The sequence below is a fragment of the Ornithodoros turicata genome, chromosome 3 (genome assembly GCF_037126465.1).
Source record: "Ornithodoros turicata isolate Travis chromosome 3, ASM3712646v1, whole genome shotgun sequence".
Classification (NCBI taxonomy): domain Eukaryota; kingdom Metazoa; phylum Arthropoda; class Arachnida; order Ixodida; family Argasidae; genus Ornithodoros; species Ornithodoros turicata.
The window spans coordinates 8811654-8829211 of NC_088203.1; the positions used below are offsets into that span (position 1 = coordinate 8811654).

Here is a 17558-nt window from a genome sequence, read left to right on the forward strand (position 1 = left end):
TTGTTGCGCACAAACAAGCTCCGCCTTCCAGAACATGCGCGCTTCGCATCTACGCATGCGTCGTACATGCGTACGCGGGAGTACATTTTTTGCAATATTTCTGGCGCTCGGGTGACGGTGAATCCCAAGAGCCATGCAGGTTTGAAAGCAAGACGAGTACGAACAATCGAGCGCATCTTCCAAGGAACGGTCCGAATTATTGGATGCGGAAATACATCGGTTCTACGGGGTATTTGTCGATGCCGACAGTTCTGTCCGAAAAATTGTAAAGTCCAAGTAATTGGTCGGCAACGATGGACTTGGGCAAAGGAATCTTCCAGCTCACCTTGTTGCTTCTCTGGTTGGTTCCCTTCCTCATCAGGAACCTCCTGTTTCTCCTGCCCTTCTTCTTCCATCTCCTGTGGCTCATCCACTTTTTGGAACTCATTTCCTTCCTTAGTCCCTTTCTCATCTTCCTCCTCACCTTCTTCATTCGCACCTTCTTCTTCGGGCAGCTCTTCCTTTCCGTCTTCCTCGCCCTTCTCTTCTTCTCCTGCGCACAGATCGGCAATGAATTCTCAACATCAGCAAACGAAAGCTTCACAGAAAGGGTACACTTACCAGGAAGTGTACCGTCGTCGTCATCATCCATGGCCTCATCATCATCTAGTTGAATGTCATCAGGGAGTTCCATCGGCTCTGGAGCCTTCAGAACAGAAGATGAGTTAGCGGAACATTAACCACTAGACAAAAGGATTTTCAGTTCTTTTGTTCAAAGACAATATGCTGTGCAGACCTGTTCCTGTTCTTGTTGTGTCTTGTAAGGATCCTCCCGCTCTCCTTGATACTCATCTTGATCCCCTTCCTCCTCGTTGAACGGATCTGCCTCATCCTTCGGAATCGTCTCCTTTTCTCTCCTCGAGGGATCCTTTTCTCGGTCTTTGAGCCCTTCCTTGGCCTTCAACTGTTCCTCCTGCGTTTGGTCCTGACCTCCTCCGTCTGCTTCGTTCTCTTCCTCCTCCTCTTCCCCTTCACTTTCCCATAACTGCAGCACACAACGGTAAGCAACAGCAACTTTGCTCCCACAGCCCTAAGGATCACGCAGTAGTACAAATATCTACATTGTCGTAAATTCACTTGCCTGCTTGTCAAGCTTTTCAGCAGCGTCATCTTCAACCTCACCCATCTGGTCCTCTAACTCGTCCTCATCCCTGTCGTCACCATCGTCTTCGTTATTTTCTTGGTCCTCTTGCTGCTCCGGTGCCTTGGCGTCTGCTGCGAAGTCCTCCGACATCTCTACTCCGTGCTCTTCTTCCTGCATGACCGCGGAGCCACGTTAGTCACCTTAGCAGGCAACAAGGACTTTTCCGTCCTTTAAAGTACCTTAGAGTCGCGTTTCTCCTCCTTCTCGCCTTGCGTGCCCTCCAGCTGGTCTTCAGATTCCAGACGATCGCTGACGTCTTTCGCGCCTTCGCCCTCTCCCAAGCCGCCTTCCTCGATGTCTTGGAACTCCGAAGCCCCTTCCTTCAGCAGCTCTTCCTTGAACTCCTCCGGTAAGCAGAAGCCCTGAAGACACACCAACGTTCCATTAACACCCCTGCAACAGACAACTACGAGATGCCTACCTTCGTCGCTAGTGATGTGAATACGGAGAGCAGCACGTACAGTAGCTTGAGAGTGGCTCTGTGTGCCAGAAGCTGGACCTGCAATATTTGCTGCGCAGCACCCGTGAGGTACTCCTCCAGAAGTGCGATCGTCACCCTGTCAACCCTGAAGGAGATCAAACGAATGTCAAGCACGTGGTAACATCACACTCGACATAGCACACCACCTTTGGCCTGATGAAGTCAGTTCCTGGATGAAACGGCTTGCATGCACGGAGACTTGCTTGAGAGCCAAACAGTTCAGAGCCTTTTCTAGAGATTCTTGTGTGAGACAACCATGTGGAATGCTTTCTTCTTGTCTGTCGACTTGATGTTCCTGTTAAGAGTCGTTCCATGTCGTAAGGACACGAGAAGGAAAAACTTACTGGTGCTTGATAACAGAGTAAACTTCTTTAAAAAGATCTCAGTGTGCACAAAAAGCAACTTCTATTGCTTGCATGCAGCTAATAGTGAACTTTGTGTGCTTCATGCCATTCAAGTAAAGAGGACCTAGGTCCAGGTACCATGCTGTGCGTACTTACGTCTTCTGGAACGTTCTTCGGGTCAACAATAGCTGTTTCAGGCGCAGGCTCTATGGAGGTGCTCTCCGATACTTCTTTAGAGCTACCACATGACCCCTGCTGCAGGGCTGCATGTACCTCCTGGACTGCCAACAGCAGGCGTGCTACAAGACTGCCCTGTGCATCAGCTACGCGCGTCTGCTCTGCTTCATTCGATGCCTCCTGCACTGCCAACGACGGCTCCCATTGGCGGCACACACTTTCCAGCAACTCCACCAGTGACCCGAGGGACCCACCCAGGGCTGGTCCACAGGCAGCTTGCACTTGCTCCATTTCAGCGGCTACTTGAGACAGTTTGTCAACAATGCTCTGCAATGTGTCAACGGCTGCCCTTCCTTTTAACTCTGCAACGACAACCCATGAGTTAGACAACAGCCTTCAAGACCACGTGCAGAGATGCAGGCGTTCTCGTCACCTTGAGTATGAAGTGGTTCCAGGAGCTGCGACTGCGCTTCGAGGACTCTTAACTGGGAAGCTACGGTCTCTGAAATCCGTGTCCAGACAGGATCTCCGTAAGAAGCGTTTTCCAGTTCAGCACCTCCTCCAGGCAACCAGGGTGGTACGGGCTGGGACGCCGGTGGGCAGCTACGCAGCAGGAGCTCGAACTGTTCCAGGAGCAATGTACTCTTCAGTAGAACTTCGTTCACACGTTGCTGAAGAAGAATTTATGCACATCGTCAACAACTGACCACACAACCACAGAAGAGAAGCTTACGGTCCACTCATGCAAGTACTGCTGCGAGGGCAGCGGGTCGTCCTTCACGCGTGCCAAGCTTGACAGGACGTTCCTGAAACCACCAGTACTTAGTAACAAAAGATGCCCCAAACATGAGATAGCAACAAGCGACCAATGAGTAAGCTCCCCACCTGAGATGAACCATGTCCCGAAGACTGCGACAGAGGCTCTTCCTCTGGGACAGGACTAGAGCGGCAAGGTGGAGGGAGAAACCCTTGCATCTTTCAAGTGCGCCCAGCTCCAGTTCCTAGGCAAAATCCCAGATCACTCAATGGTAGTACCAAACATGACAGGATCGAATGGTTGTTGCAGAGCACTTGAGCCCCAGAGGGGCCTCTGCACAGTGGATGCTTACGCACAATCCTAAACTGGCACTTGCATGCAGGGGCCCATAAGAGGGGTGTGCTTACCTTACTCGGTGCTGCAGCAGCACGTTCAAAAGCAGCTAGTTGTGCCACACTTCTGAAGTAGTACTTGTGGCAGCCATCTACGAGGGCCTTAGGAGCATTCCCTACTTGAAGGAGAGACCCCTCGACGTCTGCAGCTGGTGCCGCCAGCATTGTACGTGGACCCACTTCTTTATGTGCTACGAGGCCCTTGCGGTACGACAGGCCTACAAGGAAGACATGTTGTGCAGAAGGCGCTTAGAAGTCCGTTACCATTTGCACAAATGCTCACCCATAGTTGTCAGGGCCTTGAAGAGATCCGTGAGGGCCTTGCGCTTGCACTGGTGCATCAAGCGAGCATTTTTCTTCCGTTTTTCTTTATCTGGTTCCTGAAGATAAATCGGGATCATCGAACAAATGTTACTGTATCCGAAGATTCCTCTTTTATCTTTCGTGTTTAAGACAGTACTATCAGCAAATTCCCTGACCAAAACAAAAGGGAACTTGGTGCCTGCTGCTACATTTTGATACAACCCTAATAAAACAGATTGTTTACTGAGAAATTTGTAAGACTGCCTACTTTTCTGCCTCTGAGCTTGTCGTATTGGCAAACACGCTGCTCTCGGCAACGTTGCTGCGGCGAGGCCGCTCAACCCCTCATCAACACTCGCAATTCACTGCGCATCATGACTTCATTTTTCCCTGACTTCAGCTGCCTCTTTGGCAAATTCCCTGACAATCCCCTAACTTTTCCAGTCACATCAAAATTCCCCAATAATTCCCCGTTTTCCAGGTTTTCCAGGTTGGTAGAAACCCTGGTAAAGAACTCACCTCGACTTCGTCATCTTTTGCAAACTCCTTGACTGTTGAGACCACTTCACCTGCAGCAAACAGAGCTTATCAGCATGAAGGCACAGAACACGCAACCAAAAAGAAAAAGAAAAAGATACTTACAAGCCACTTGATCGACAGCAGCTGCCATGTCCCAATGTTGCCTGTGAGGAAGTACCGCCTCCAGGAGCTGCTTCATTGTGGTTAGACGTTTGCTGGTGCAAGTGATCTCTGTGTGTGCGCTGAGTATCTGCATTTTATACAATCTTATGTCACACGAGAAGGCTTCAGAAGTAATAAAAAACTCTATACATCTTTTTAGGTGACTGCGCTCAATGACATGATGCCGAATTTGAAAGGCTTTTTCAAATTTCACCTCACAGTAGACTTCTGTTAATTGAACCTTGATGGGCACGCAAATATAAGTCAATATTATCTGGAAGTTGAATTAAAGAAGTGATGGGAAACCACTCAGGGTCACTTTTCTTTCTCAAACGAGTCGTTAGGCGTAAGTGTAAAACGTCCATTCGTAATCATGCTCCTTAGGGTGCTGATGCATTTGAATAGACTAATAGACTAAAAGGGGTTGGGACACATTCATAGACATGGTTCATCACGTTATGGACGCATTGTACTGCATGCTAGGATACTGAGGAAAAAAAGAATAATTCTCCTACGTGTCGTACTCAGCGAGATACAGGCCCCCAGACATTCTCCCGAGCAAAGCGCAGACGTCACAGAGCTCAGAGCTGTGTCCATTCCCATTGGCAGCCGTAAGCATGTGAATTGTCGTGCGCTGCCTCACTGGCGGTGGCGAAATTTGTGATGTCAGAGCCGCACGAGTTTTGGTATTTGCCGTGCCCATTTTCTCCGCTTCTATAACCCCCTTCGATATGAAACTTTCAATGCAGGATCGCATCGGTGCGAAGAACCATCTTTTACGTTTATCTCGAATAACCTGTCGCCATCCCTTTAAGTCTACTGCACTATAATCCAGAGCCTGAAGCTTTATGGTTTAACCCGATTCTTCACCGAATTTGCACCCTGAATTGAAGGTTGCCTATTTAGGGTGAAACCCGATTTTTCCCTGCCAAATTGTCCTAACTGAGACAGGAATGCACACTAACTGGTTTGGCAGGAAATGCTTTTACATCACCGTTTGTACCAAACCAGTACTGTTAGCTTGAATAACTGAGCCCGATTTCTCCCCGAATACAGCATTTGTTGCGAGGTGAGAGGGGTGTCACTGGTTTGCTCGAAAAATAAACTTCACTTGGTTGCAGTTCAGTGCCGGTCCTTGTCCTTTTATCCTCTGTCCTTGTCCTACCCAGCACTGGGTGTTTTTAATTGTTTTTTAATCCAATACAGCATACTGAAGGTTTTCCCCCAGAATTCACACGAATCGTGAGCACATGTTTATTTACCAGATTTTTACTCCCCGAATTTAGAAAAAATATTTCCCGAAAACTTCAGGCTCTAACTATATCTGCGTTACTTGACCAAGCTTACTTGAAACGTCTGCTTTGGATCTTCCCATACGTCATCCTCATCATTCTGCTGGATTATGAATGCATCACTGGCTCGCTGTTCCAAGACTTTCTGAAATTTCCCCAAGAGCCAGTTTCATAACGTGCGACCCAGGCACACAAGAGACGGACATATACCTCAAAGCTCTTCATGTGCCTGTGCAACGTCTTGTGAGACTTCTCTATCGTCTGTTTCACTGCCCAGAAGCTGACGTCCTTCCAGCGAACGATCTTGACGAATTCCTGCAAAGCATTGCGGGAAGCGTCGTAACTGAGACTCCCAGCACTGCGTACATATTAGTCACGACATACTGGATTATAACGACCACGTCATAGTCGGCAACCCGTATGAGGAGCCCGTCCGCTAGGGGTGCTACTCAGTGGCTCGCGAGATCTACATCATGATCGGACAATGGGAATTTGAATTTTGAACGCGCAGAAGCGGACATACGACTACCGTAGCAGACGACAGCAACAGCTCCTATGAAGATGCGTAGAATGATGATGAAAATCAACTTTACAAAGAAGCATCTTCCATGGAACATCCACTGCTCGTACAAAAATACTAAGGTAAGCTGAAGCTCACAGTATTGCAGAAGTTGAGGAAGCAATAACCAGGCTGATGAGTAGCGCCACCCCCAGCTTCCAAATGCGGCGCTGGGAAGGGGTGCCTATGACATGGTTGTTATAATATACTAGGTCGTGATATTATATATTCAAATATTATATTAATGAAATTAATACGATAATTAAATTACAAATTAAATTAAGTACGAATAAATTAAATTACGAATATTATATTACGATATACTATTACGAAAGGTCTGCACCTTCAGATCTTTTTCAATGGGCTTGCGGTCTGCTTCCAGTTTGGCCCTGATTGCTTGCAGGTACTGCCGGTAGAAATGGTACACGTTGTACAGCAGGCTTGCCATTGACCCTGGAAAGCGAAGTTTCGTTTAGAGGGCGTTACGGGAGGCGGAATTTGTGTCGGCTTACTGGAGTTTCTGGTGGGTTGTGCCGACAGGACGTGACAGAGGAAGGTGGCGACAAGTTGGAGGCGTGCCTCGAAATCTCCCAGATGGGACTGCTCCAGGAGTTGCAAGAGCTCGCCTAAAAGTTTTGTCCGTGCGTCGTCCAGTTCGGACTGGTTTTCGAGGGAGCCCTGGACGAAGGTACATCAAAGGACGTCAGAAAAAAAAGTCTTCTATCATAAGGTGCATGAGATATACACAGGGAGTGACTCTTTCTGGTAAAACCCGATTCCGCCCGGTTATTCCCCCCCGAAATGACCTCTGACCAATTCGGGTTAGACTCGATTTTTCCCTGAATGAGTCTTCCCAGTCACTATGAAATCCTCAAGTGACGTTTCCGCTGAAGACGAACAAAGGTCGCCACGTGTAACACATGTAAGAATGGGTCGCTTATTTTCCCAGCAATACATCCATATGTGTCAGCAGTGTCTATGCCTTCAGGGATTAGCACGGGTAGGTCAACCCCCCCCCCAAAAAAAAAAAAAATATTAGGAAAGGACTTAATAGATAAGTTTTAGGGAAATATTTTTTTCTAAATTCTTAGGGGTGAAAATCGGGCAAATAAACGTCTGCTCTAAATTCACGTAAATTCCAGTGTGGAAAAACTTCCAGAATGCTAAATTCGAGGAGAAATCGGGCTCAGCTGCTCAGACTAACTGTACTGGTTTGGTACACACAGTGAGGTACACTGCATTTGCTGTCAAACAAGTTCATGTTTGTTCCTACAGACGCCTCAGTGAGAGCAATTTCCCGGGTAAAAATCGGGTTTCTCCTTAAGGAGGCAATGTTCAATTCGGGGTGCAAATTCGAGGAAGTATTGGGTTAAACCCTAAAGCTTCAAGCTCTATTAATAGGCGAGAAGAGAAACAAAAACACCCGACAACACCCGAAGATTTTTACCCCCGAATCGGAAAAGGCATTTCACCCGAAAGGGTCACTCCCTAGATGTACAGAATGAAAGTCGACCTTACCAGGAGCAAAGGTGCAAGAACGTCGTGTAGGTAGCACCACCACGACGCGTTGGACTCATGCCGCCGCCGAGCTACGGTGTCCAGACACCCGGACCAACACCTGCATGCAAGCTGTGTCAGTGCCAGCTTCAATGACAAGAAACATCGTCTGCCACTCACCCGAGCTCCAGTTTGCGGAAATGGATTATCAGCGCCGTCAGCTCATCCAGTTCTGCTCTCAGAGTCACGCCACGATGGGCATTTGTCTCCCAGTCCTAACAGAGAACGTCGTGTTAGCCACAGTAGCACTTAATCTGTCTTGCATAATGAAACAATCCTACCTGTGCAGTACTAAGTACGAGCTCAAGGCCTGTGAGGACCTTCATGACAGAGCTACCCACAGAGAAGCCGAGGATGCGGTAGCAGATCTTCAGAATCTGGAGGGAAGAAAGGAGAATGGTCTCACGCTTCAGCATGCAGGTGCTCATTTCTGCGAGCAGTGTCCAAACCCAACGTAATGGGACACAGAGAACTGCCCGTTTAGTATGCATTCTAAAGCTCTTTGTGCCAACTGGCTGCTGTGCCTATTCCTGTGATGTTCATTAGTTTCCTCCACGTACAACTCCGACTCGCCTGTATGTCTGTCTGACCTTGTCCAACCACTTCCTATTGCTTGCGTTTTGTTTTTCATTTTTGTTGATATTTGTATTGCGTTTGTAGTTCTCTTCACCCTTACCCTTTTCTCTTGTACCATGTGACTTGGTTTTTGATATATGCTTCACCACTTGTAACAGGTCCTCAAACCTGAAGAAGTGCAGCCTACTGCCCGAAAGTCTTGTTTTTTATGTATATAGTAAACTCTTAACCGTCTTTGTTATTTTTGATTCTGCAACGCCGGAAACTTGTACATTGTTTTTTCTTCATGTTCTAGTAGTGAAGAAGCGAGAGGAGGAACACGAGAGGAAGGAGGAATGCGGAGGTGGTTTTAGCTGCCTGCGGAAGAATTTTTAGTGGACGTGTTTCTGAAGAGGAAGAACTCTTTTCAGCAAAGTTTTTTAGGTTCCAGTTCGGGAAATTTCACGAGCACTCGAAGCAGTGAAAGCAGACGTCAGTGGCATCAAACCTGGCACAGTCCGGGATGGTCAGGGAACTCCTGCAGCAAGGAGCGCACCCTGGTGGCCAATCGGTTCAAAACCGGAGTGCAACGGCTCGTCTCTGCCACGTTGGCATCCTTGTAGAAGTCGTAGTTGGTTGCTGATGGAACCTGCATTCAAACAGAATCTGTCAGGGAGACTTTGCAAGGATTCAAAAAGATGAGCATCAAACCGAACATGAACCACCCCATCTCATACCGAATACAACATTCGCGTTCATTTTGCGCGAGTAATTAATTCGTAAATGATGACAACAGCAAACTGAAATAGAAATGCGAAGAGCAGGAAACAGAGCTCCATACTACGGCGGTGCGTCGGGAGCAGGATACCGTGACCACACCCAGCATTGTCGTCTGCTTCGAAACTTGCATTCTCCATTGTGGTTTGAAGGAAACAAAATGTAGTTGCCGTTTCTGTCGTGTAGCGAATGCCGCAACGACTCATGTAACATATTGAGCTGAGCATTATGACATCGATTGCAATGGGATAGAAGTGAGTACGCTTTCGAAAAAGGTTCTATCCTTCCAAACCAACAGCAGGTGAAATGAAGCAGCGCCGGCAAAAGATGCCGGAAGATGTGATCAGTGTGTTGCTTTCAGCGCCCTCTCACTTCACAAAGGCGCCCAAGCAGCACAGCATGTTGGTCCAATATTGGACCAATCTTGGCAATACTGGTCCAATCTTGGTCCCATATCGGGCCAAGATGTTGTGCTGCTTGGGCGAAGCGCTTGCTTCATAATAAATCCCCTTTGAATAAAATCTGCGCAGTTTTGGAACGAGATATTTCGTATACATGTTCCTGGCATCCCAAAGGTTATTTTGTTGCGGAGTTACGGAGAAAAGTTGTCAGTTGAAACAGTGGAGCAACACGACTTACTTGCTGCTGAGCCCACTGGAATGATGACGCGGCCACGAGGTTGCTACCCAGAAGCTTCTTGTCCAATGAGGAATCTGCAGCACAAACATTCATATGCTAACGTCACTTGACATGCTACTGCTTGTATCTTGTATAAGCATGACTTGATGCACTTTCGAGGTCTTACCCAGGACATGCCCGAATTCTCGCATCACGTCTTGAAGGACCCTGTACCGAAGGAGGAACCAGGCCATGTGACCTCTCCCAGTTGTTGTACCGGCACCGAAGTCCCGAACCGGGAGGATCAGCGCGGTGCTACGCGCCAAGCGGGAAACGATGCAGCCGTGCCATCTCCAGACGTCCACCAGGTCTTGTTGCAGCAGTTCAGCCTGAGCAGCCTTTTCATCCTCTGCCATGGGCTTCTCAGGGGGCTTCACTTGGTCATCCAGCAGATTACGTTCTGCCAGGTCTTCAAAGTCCTGCGAGATTGAAAGGATGCAATGTGTTGAAGTGTTAATTGATTCCTTCAGATCTAAAGCCCCTGCTTTTCTATAGTTTTGTGCAAATCTAAATGGAAGCTCATCGTGAGAAATTAGATTAGATTAGATGAGAGGTCAGATTTTGTCCTGATATCTTCTGTTACCTTAACCCTGACCTCTTAACTTTTTCCAGTTAGCCTTAAAGCTGTATGCAGAAAGAACCATACTGCTGCAGTGTGACTTGCCTGTGGGCTAACATTGGAATTAATTGAATCGGGTTTGCTATATGGTGCCTTTGTGCAAGAAAACTGCAGAACGTTAGCCTTAAAGCTGTATGCAGAAAGAACCATACTGCTGCAGTGTGACTTGCCTGTGGGCTAACATTGGAATTAATTGAATCGGGTTTGCTATATGGTGCCTTTGTGCAAGAAAACTGCAGAACAACCAAAGTGCTGCAGGAGACATGCAGGAAGTAAATCAAACCTGAGCATAGCTGGGGAAGTGCTTGTGATAGTCTTCTTCCTCTGGTGCCGTGTGACGGTATTCGTAGAGGCTCCTTTCTGCTTCCTCCTTCTGTCGTAGCTCCTCCTGGTGAGCTCCCCAGACACTCGAGACGTGAGCCAGGAGGGGATGCAATGCCTACGGAACAGCAGCGCATATTAGTAACCCGGTTAATGTCTTAGCACATAGGCCTAGCACCCAAGGCTGACTGCAGTCATGCACTTCTGGAAGCACTCGAGGCACCAACTACGGTCAGGCACCTCCAGGAGGGACTTACTGCAAACCACTCGGTCCCAAGACTATGATCTAGAAGACATCCGTCGAGCAGCTGCAACAGCGTGGCCTTCAGCCATCTCTGAGCAGACTTCCTGTTCGTAGACAACAGAATTTCCATTCCGGGCTCGGTGATCAGCTGCGATGCGGGATGGCTCTCGCAGGGAAACGCGAATGTGGATCCCACAAGTTGGTTACAACCAGGGATCTGCACAAACGAGTGCCCAGATCAGTAACGTAGACGACATTTTTTACGCGACTTTCAACACGGATACAACCGGGCTTCATGACTCACCGAAGAAAGTTTGTGTTTAGCATGGACTAGATGGCACAGTATCTGCATGCCATGAATGAGCTGCGAGAAAACGGAGACGGGTCTTACTTCAGACGTGAAGGCTCTCAATGTACGTCATACCTGGTTCAGACCACAGAGGAAAGGGTAGAAAATGTCACGGTACGCAGGAAACGTGAGCCTCAGCCTGTCCGCAAACTCCACCTGCGATCTCAGCCACGAGGCCACGTTGGGTGCGGGGGCTTCTCCCGCTTCCCAGGCAGCTCGTAAGCCATCCAGCAGTCCCCGAACGCGGTCCAAGCTACCCATGGTTGACGAGTGGTGGCGCAGTTGACGAGCGAGCTCCAAATACTGTTTTGTATAATGTGGACAGGTAGAAATTCATCGAACCAGCAAGGAAGCATGAAGGGAATTGCCTCAGGATGAGAGTCACCAATATTTCGAACAGAGACTGTTCTTCTTCTGGGCACCATCCTCATCATTGGCATGGTATTTAAAGGATTAGGTATGACGTGTTAGGTATGACTACTAGGCTTTCTATGACTAGGACTAGGACTAGGTTTTCGGGAAATATTTTTCTAAATTCGGGGTGTAAAAATCGGGTAAATAAACGTGTGCTCTAAATTCAGAAAAATTCGGGTGAAAAAAACTTCCAGTATGCCAAATTCAGGGAGAAATCGGGTTTCACCTTAAAGAGGCGACCTTCAATTTGGGGTGCAAATTCGTCAACAAAACGGGTCAAACCCTAAAACTTCAGGCTCTAGGTATGACGCATGAACCTTTAACGTGTCGTACCTAGCCCTTTCAACTAGCAATACCATGCCAATGATGAGGACGGTGCCCAGAAGAAGAACAGTCTCTATATGAAATATCTGCAGCCCTCATCCTGAGGCAATTCCCTTCATGTCTTGTATATTGTACCCTGTTGTTTAGCACTCAATACTCCACTTCTGAAAAACGGCGTCCACTGACCTGAGACACCTTGGGCCTGCTGGCCACCTTGCTCCGCAGGTCCAACGCTCGCCGCTGCAGCCGGTCCCGCTCGTGCGCTTCGCAGGACAGAGCTGGGTGTGTGCCAGAATCCCAGGGACGGCCGGTGCGTGCTTCCCATGCCCAACTCCTCAGAGACAACTCTTCTTGGATCTGGTTCAGCTGGAGCAAGTGTAGAGAGCTGCTTGTTCGCAAACCCACACTCTGCGTTTGTCCTCAATGTCCCTACCTGCTGTGTGGTGTAGCCTAACTTGAGTTCCACCTTATGAGCTGGGTCCAGGGGCTCCCAAGGTACCATCAGAGTCAGCGTGCTCAGTCCCACCAGAGCCCATGCCGTTCCAACAGCGAACTCGTTGGAGTCTTCCTCATGGAGGGAGCTCACTCGAGATGCTGCTTCTCGCAACATGTCCAGCGAGGTCTTCTGCTGAACGTCCAGACTGCTGCCCCAGCTCTCCCACGGTGCCGTCACGGGATCCACGCCGTCGGGAAAACCGGGCACGCTCGATACAAGCTTGCGGAACCATCCGCGCAGGACGTCTGCTTGAACGGTCCTGTAAAGGAACAACGTGTGACAGCCTCGCAGTCTGGACACAGTCCCAGAGCAAGTGCGGAAGCGGTGCGTGCATCATATGAAAACCTTCAGTCGTGTAGAAAAGGGTCCCGTGCAAGGCCGTGAAAGCACGAGACGCACAACATACCAGAAACGAGACGAGTCAAACAGACGTCCTCCGCAACGCCAGAGAATTGCCTTCTGCTGGTCGGCCTCCTGGCACTTGAACGGGGATGAACCGAGCGCTGCCGAACTAGACGACGATTCTTCCACAATGAGCACGGCCAACATGCAGGACATGGATGTAACCGTGGGGTTGAGATAGACGAGGTGATCCTGAACATGGATCAAACCGTCAGTACCCACTCAGACTTATGCCCACAAGTACCTGTAATTTTGGTTCGGTCACAAGACAAGGCGGTTCGCTGACGTAGCAAGGCGGTTTCCAGGTCATAGCTTCCTCTGAATGTCTCAGGAAGGTCCTTTGGTGCGACAGGTGCTCACACAGAAGCACGGACAGCCCGCCCTGTCAAGAGAGATCAGTTGTTTTGTGCAAGTCATTGTGACCCTTTTGCTGCTATAATTCCAACCTTGTAAATGCCCTCCATTTTTGACACGTCTAACGCCATCTGGTGCAATGGGTGTAAAGTAGAGCACACCAAGGGGTCGTAACGAGCTTCACAATTCCCAGGTAACAGGTGACACCTCAGGACCTCTGCTTCGACAATGGAGAATACGAAGGCACATAGGGGTTCCAAGTGACGTCTGGGGCAGAGGTCGTCTCGAGGTGGCCGGACTAGTGGGTTTTCATCTTCGTAATCTGTCTTTTGCAATGCATCCATGTCAGCTTGCATCGAGGCCAGATCCACTGAAATAAATTCTCAGACATCTCAATGTGAACCAGGTCACTATAAGCAACACCAACCAGAAGGAAGCTGCCCTCCTAAAGTTGCTCCCAGACAGCTGCCTAGTGCCGCCAGCCAGGGTGGGCCCTTCTCAAGCATGACCTCCACTGTGGCAGGGTGGCCTCTCATCAGGTTCAAGCACTGCTGAGACAGCCTGAAAAAGATGGGTAGATACGTGTCAGCACTGGCCGGTTGGCGAGAGACCACAACGGCAAATGTACCTGCAGGCCATTTCGTAGACAGCTAGACACTCAGGGTCCCGCAGTGGCCTAGGAAGCCCCAAACGTCGCCCAACTTGAGTGCGCAAACATGGAACGAGTTCTGCAGCGAGGTCAGCTTCCAGGCGAGCTACCACCGCAGCCAGCTCTGATGGAAGCCTGAAAGGTGATGATGATGATTTTAATGGACGTTACTCATTCACAGAGAAATCACTTATTCTTAGGGGCATGCTGATAGCCTGGGGATACTCACTGTCCTTCCGGGTACAACTGGTTCAGGGTAGATTTGCGAAGCCACGCCCAGTGCACTGCTAAACTGCCGAGCCACGGCTCGGCCTCGCGCAGGGTGGTGCATGCCGTCACCCAGCTGTGGAAGCACCACAGTGCAGCCTTTGCCTACAGGAATACATAAGACAGAAACTGACTGCCCTGCAACGTGGCTTCACAGCGCATCTTACATTTCTGTAAATCTCAGCTGACCCAATGCTCGTGGAAGTGAGCCAAGAGTCCAGGGCGACCTGCAGCGTCTTGAGCAATGGCTCCAGGTGACTGATAGCAGGGTGGGCTTCGTGCTTTTTGTAGATCGATGCCCATAGCAGTGATCCATCCTTGGGGAGATTTTTCTCTTGGAGGGCCACCAGTTCAGCATGGCGAAGAGCCAACTGGACTCTATAGAAAGACCAATGTGGATAAGATACTTCAGCATTCAGATTTCATACTGAAATCCATCAACTGTGTCTCCCCTTAGTTTATCTTAATGCAATTTATCAGGAGGACAGTGTCACCTGAAAGCCATCTCTACCACTGCCTCTTCTTGAACACCTAGTGATGATGAACTGACTTGCTGCGCTTCTGCTGACCAGCGGGACCTCACCTCGGGACACTGGTACAGGTCTATCGGGAGTTCTTCCAGTTCTAACCTGTGCAACACTGAAAACCAAATGGCAATTGAGCACGTAACCAAAAAATGTGCTAAAAGAAATAAACTGCCACAGACTAATTTAAGCCTTACCAGCACTGTCGCTCAATTGCTGAACACAACCTGCCAATGCCTCCGAGAGGCACCTCCCTAGCATGTACACCCAATGACCCTGTTCAGGGAACTTTGACAGCAAGTGATCCATCCATCCAAGTCGTGCTTCGAGATCTTTTGCCGAAGCTCGTTCCAAGAACAGCCTTGCTGCCACAGATAAGAGGCTGAATGACAGACCCACAGGGCTTGATGGCAGTGTTACAGGTAGGAGCTCACTACAACAGAAGACATTTGAGTCGGCTGGTGTCGAAGCACTTCCTAAAACCTGTCTAAACCGTCTGAAGGAGGTGTCCCTAACCTAGCAGTGTTGTTGACAAGAGCTGCACAGAGAGGGAGCGAGTCTTCCTGGACTTGTGCCAGCGTGTAGTGAAGGATGCGCGTGGACAGCGGTGCAGAGGTCACTGCAGATATAAGGGAACGAATCTCCGCCTGCACTTGGCATGCTTCAGTTCCCTCGAGGGCTTCTTCCAGTGCCAGCTGTATCCTCTGCAAAGGAGACATAGCGGGATGTAATGAAATGGGAGCCTCTGTCATGTAGCAGCAGGCCACATACCTCAGCATCTCTAGAAGGTAGATTTGAAACATAGATGTCTTGCATGCTCTGTCGCAGAGCATCCGCCACAGAACAACCGCGGCCTATTCGTTGAGCCGCCAGCGACAGTGCTGCGTGCAGTTCCAGCAGGCTGGGAGAGCGTCGATGGAAGCCTAGACGAGATCAGCAGTAGATTGGTCAACTAGCTTATTAAAATATTAGTTGAGAGTATTTTACCAGAGTTTACTTGTTGCACTGCAGAATGAGCGCACAAGACCCTGTGCAAAGCTTCAGTGTGAGCGAGACCTGCAGTGGCTACAAGGGCCATACCATCCCAGGGGTCCAAGGGCTCTCCGTCCTCCTGCAATTAAAAAAAAATTCACAGATTAGTCATGAAATCAGTTCAGTGGTGCACGACCACTCATATTGCCCACGCATTTGAGAAGCTTTAAGCGTTGTTCTAACTACTGAACAGACCTTTGTGGAACGACGGTAACTTACAGGGAGGCACAGCTACTCACCTCACCGGGAACAAAGGTCTCCACAGTGCGATTGCGCATTGCTTGCGATATTTCACCGTTTTTGGGGTCCATGGCCAGGATGAGCCTAAAAAGGTGGTGCAGGTGCAGTGTGACGTAAATCCATTACATGGATCCCAAAAGTAAGGGCAACAGCAGCGTCAACGGGAACTTTGGTGATGCAGAGCTTCTAGTATGGCATATTGCTGTATTTTGTCAACTACCTGAAGTCGGGATGGGGAACGATGACTCGCAGAGCTTCTCCGACTACACCTTGTTCAGTCATTGCCAGTACTCCACCTGGTTCCAGCAGTCCATTGAGACGGTCCAACACTGCAGCGCTGCAGTAGACGAAAAGTTGTGCGCACAGTTAAGTGTCAAGTTTTCAGGTTGGTGGTGGTCTGGTAACTCTCCTTTTTTTTGGAGGGGTGAGGGCGGTTGAAAGTGTTGGGAAACCAAATTTTGATGGCTATGCAAATATCTGAATTTTTCAAACACTGTAGTGAATAATTGTCTATTTAATTCAAATTCTGAATCAAATATAGAAGTCTACGTTTGAACCAAAGGAATGTCTGAACCGTATACGTTCAAATAGTTCCAAGACGTACGCCTCCAAATGCTACGAGGGAAGGTATAAAACAAGGAAGATTAGTGCTTCTTTAAGCAAAGATCCATGGGCATATACTCAGTGGCATCACTAGGGTATGTGCCACCCCTTCACACACAATAATGCATACATACATTTTCATATGAGTCAATACACAATAAATAACAATATCACACAATACGCGGGAAATAAAGGCCACGTGCCCGCATCTCTATGTTGTTTTTGCATAATCGCACACATTAATGCAGAACCCACGCACCTGCAGAAGTTGACATTTTCTACAAGGAGCCAGCTTCCTTCCAGGAGACTGCGGACGAGTACACCATCTCGCCACTCAAACTGGCCTCCGCCACTCAGCGCACCTCCACGGCGTGCTGCTTCTCGAAGCACCGCGAGTTGGCTCACGACATCTTTCTTCCAGCCTGGAAAGGAGAGAGCTGTATATATATCTTATATATACGGTCGATCCCGTTTATTACTATCTTCGATAGAACGATAACTCCGATATTGCGATCGAATTGCTGGTTCCCGTCAGCTCTCCCATTGAACTAAATGTAAACAAAACATCGATATAACGATCGCCGCAAAAGCGCTCGCTCGCATATAGCGATCGGAATTTTCCCGGCGGTCGGTAAAACGCGTGAAAATTAGAAAACAAGATTGCACTATTTCACTGAAAACAAATTACATTGGCATTTTCAAGAGCCTTCGCCTCCGTGCGCGCTAAAGTGAGAACGCAGTGCGTTTATCCGCGCATGATTGCCGGGGATTAGATGCGTGCATTGCAAGGCACGCGACTTCGAAAAGGCGGAAGGAGCTCGCGAGAAGTAGAGGAGGTTGTTCCCTCTCCACATCGTTCTCTCGTCTTCAAGCTTTTTTTTTTTTTTCTTTTCTTGTTTTGCTGCGTGCTTGCTACGATGGCGTCCGCTGTTCCGAGACGCTTTTTGACGAGGAGAGACGCGTGGCTCGACCCGAAATTGCATT

The 17558-nt window shown here is 48.9% G+C and overlaps 1 protein-coding gene across 1 annotated transcript in view; it reads right to left on the reverse strand.

The window, feature by feature from the left end:
* Window positions 1–17558, reverse strand: part of LOC135387959 (midasin-like) — a 55188-nt gene that overhangs the window by 6196 nt on the left and 31434 nt on the right. Inside the window, exons 36-81 of the mRNA XM_064617203.1 lie at window positions 16834–16996; window positions 16192–16308; window positions 15971–16055; window positions 15687–15810; window positions 15471–15622; window positions 15216–15403; window positions 14897–15132; window positions 14670–14814; window positions 14343–14553; window positions 14138–14280; window positions 13888–14043; window positions 13687–13820; window positions 13352–13629; window positions 13150–13287; window positions 12910–13097; window positions 12441–12762; window positions 12194–12373; window positions 11345–11572; window positions 11225–11284; window positions 10934–11137; window positions 10639–10794; window positions 9864–10155; window positions 9698–9771; window positions 8790–8930; window positions 8008–8103; window positions 7847–7941; window positions 7688–7787; window positions 6682–6847; window positions 6513–6622; window positions 5821–5925; window positions 5666–5755; window positions 4280–4406; window positions 4157–4206; window positions 3618–3714; window positions 3350–3552; window positions 3071–3186; window positions 2919–2991; window positions 2619–2856; window positions 2165–2547; window positions 1811–1959; window positions 1605–1749; window positions 1363–1545; window positions 1121–1294; window positions 776–1024; window positions 601–685; window positions 326–532 (exon numbers count right to left, since the gene is read on the reverse strand). Coding sequence (XP_064473273.1) covers window positions 326–532; window positions 601–685; window positions 776–1024; window positions 1121–1294; window positions 1363–1545; window positions 1605–1749; window positions 1811–1959; window positions 2165–2547; window positions 2619–2856; window positions 2919–2991; window positions 3071–3186; window positions 3350–3552; window positions 3618–3714; window positions 4157–4206; window positions 4280–4406; window positions 5666–5755; window positions 5821–5925; window positions 6513–6622; window positions 6682–6847; window positions 7688–7787; window positions 7847–7941; window positions 8008–8103; window positions 8790–8930; window positions 9698–9771; window positions 9864–10155; window positions 10639–10794; window positions 10934–11137; window positions 11225–11284; window positions 11345–11572; window positions 12194–12373; window positions 12441–12762; window positions 12910–13097; window positions 13150–13287; window positions 13352–13629; window positions 13687–13820; window positions 13888–14043; window positions 14138–14280; window positions 14343–14553; window positions 14670–14814; window positions 14897–15132; window positions 15216–15403; window positions 15471–15622; window positions 15687–15810; window positions 15971–16055; window positions 16192–16308; window positions 16834–16996 — 7356 coding nt within the window. The remainder of the gene's footprint in view (window positions 1–325; window positions 533–600; window positions 686–775; window positions 1025–1120; window positions 1295–1362; window positions 1546–1604; window positions 1750–1810; window positions 1960–2164; window positions 2548–2618; window positions 2857–2918; window positions 2992–3070; window positions 3187–3349; window positions 3553–3617; window positions 3715–4156; window positions 4207–4279; window positions 4407–5665; window positions 5756–5820; window positions 5926–6512; window positions 6623–6681; window positions 6848–7687; window positions 7788–7846; window positions 7942–8007; window positions 8104–8789; window positions 8931–9697; window positions 9772–9863; window positions 10156–10638; window positions 10795–10933; window positions 11138–11224; window positions 11285–11344; window positions 11573–12193; window positions 12374–12440; window positions 12763–12909; window positions 13098–13149; window positions 13288–13351; window positions 13630–13686; window positions 13821–13887; window positions 14044–14137; window positions 14281–14342; window positions 14554–14669; window positions 14815–14896; window positions 15133–15215; window positions 15404–15470; window positions 15623–15686; window positions 15811–15970; window positions 16056–16191; window positions 16309–16833; window positions 16997–17558) is intronic.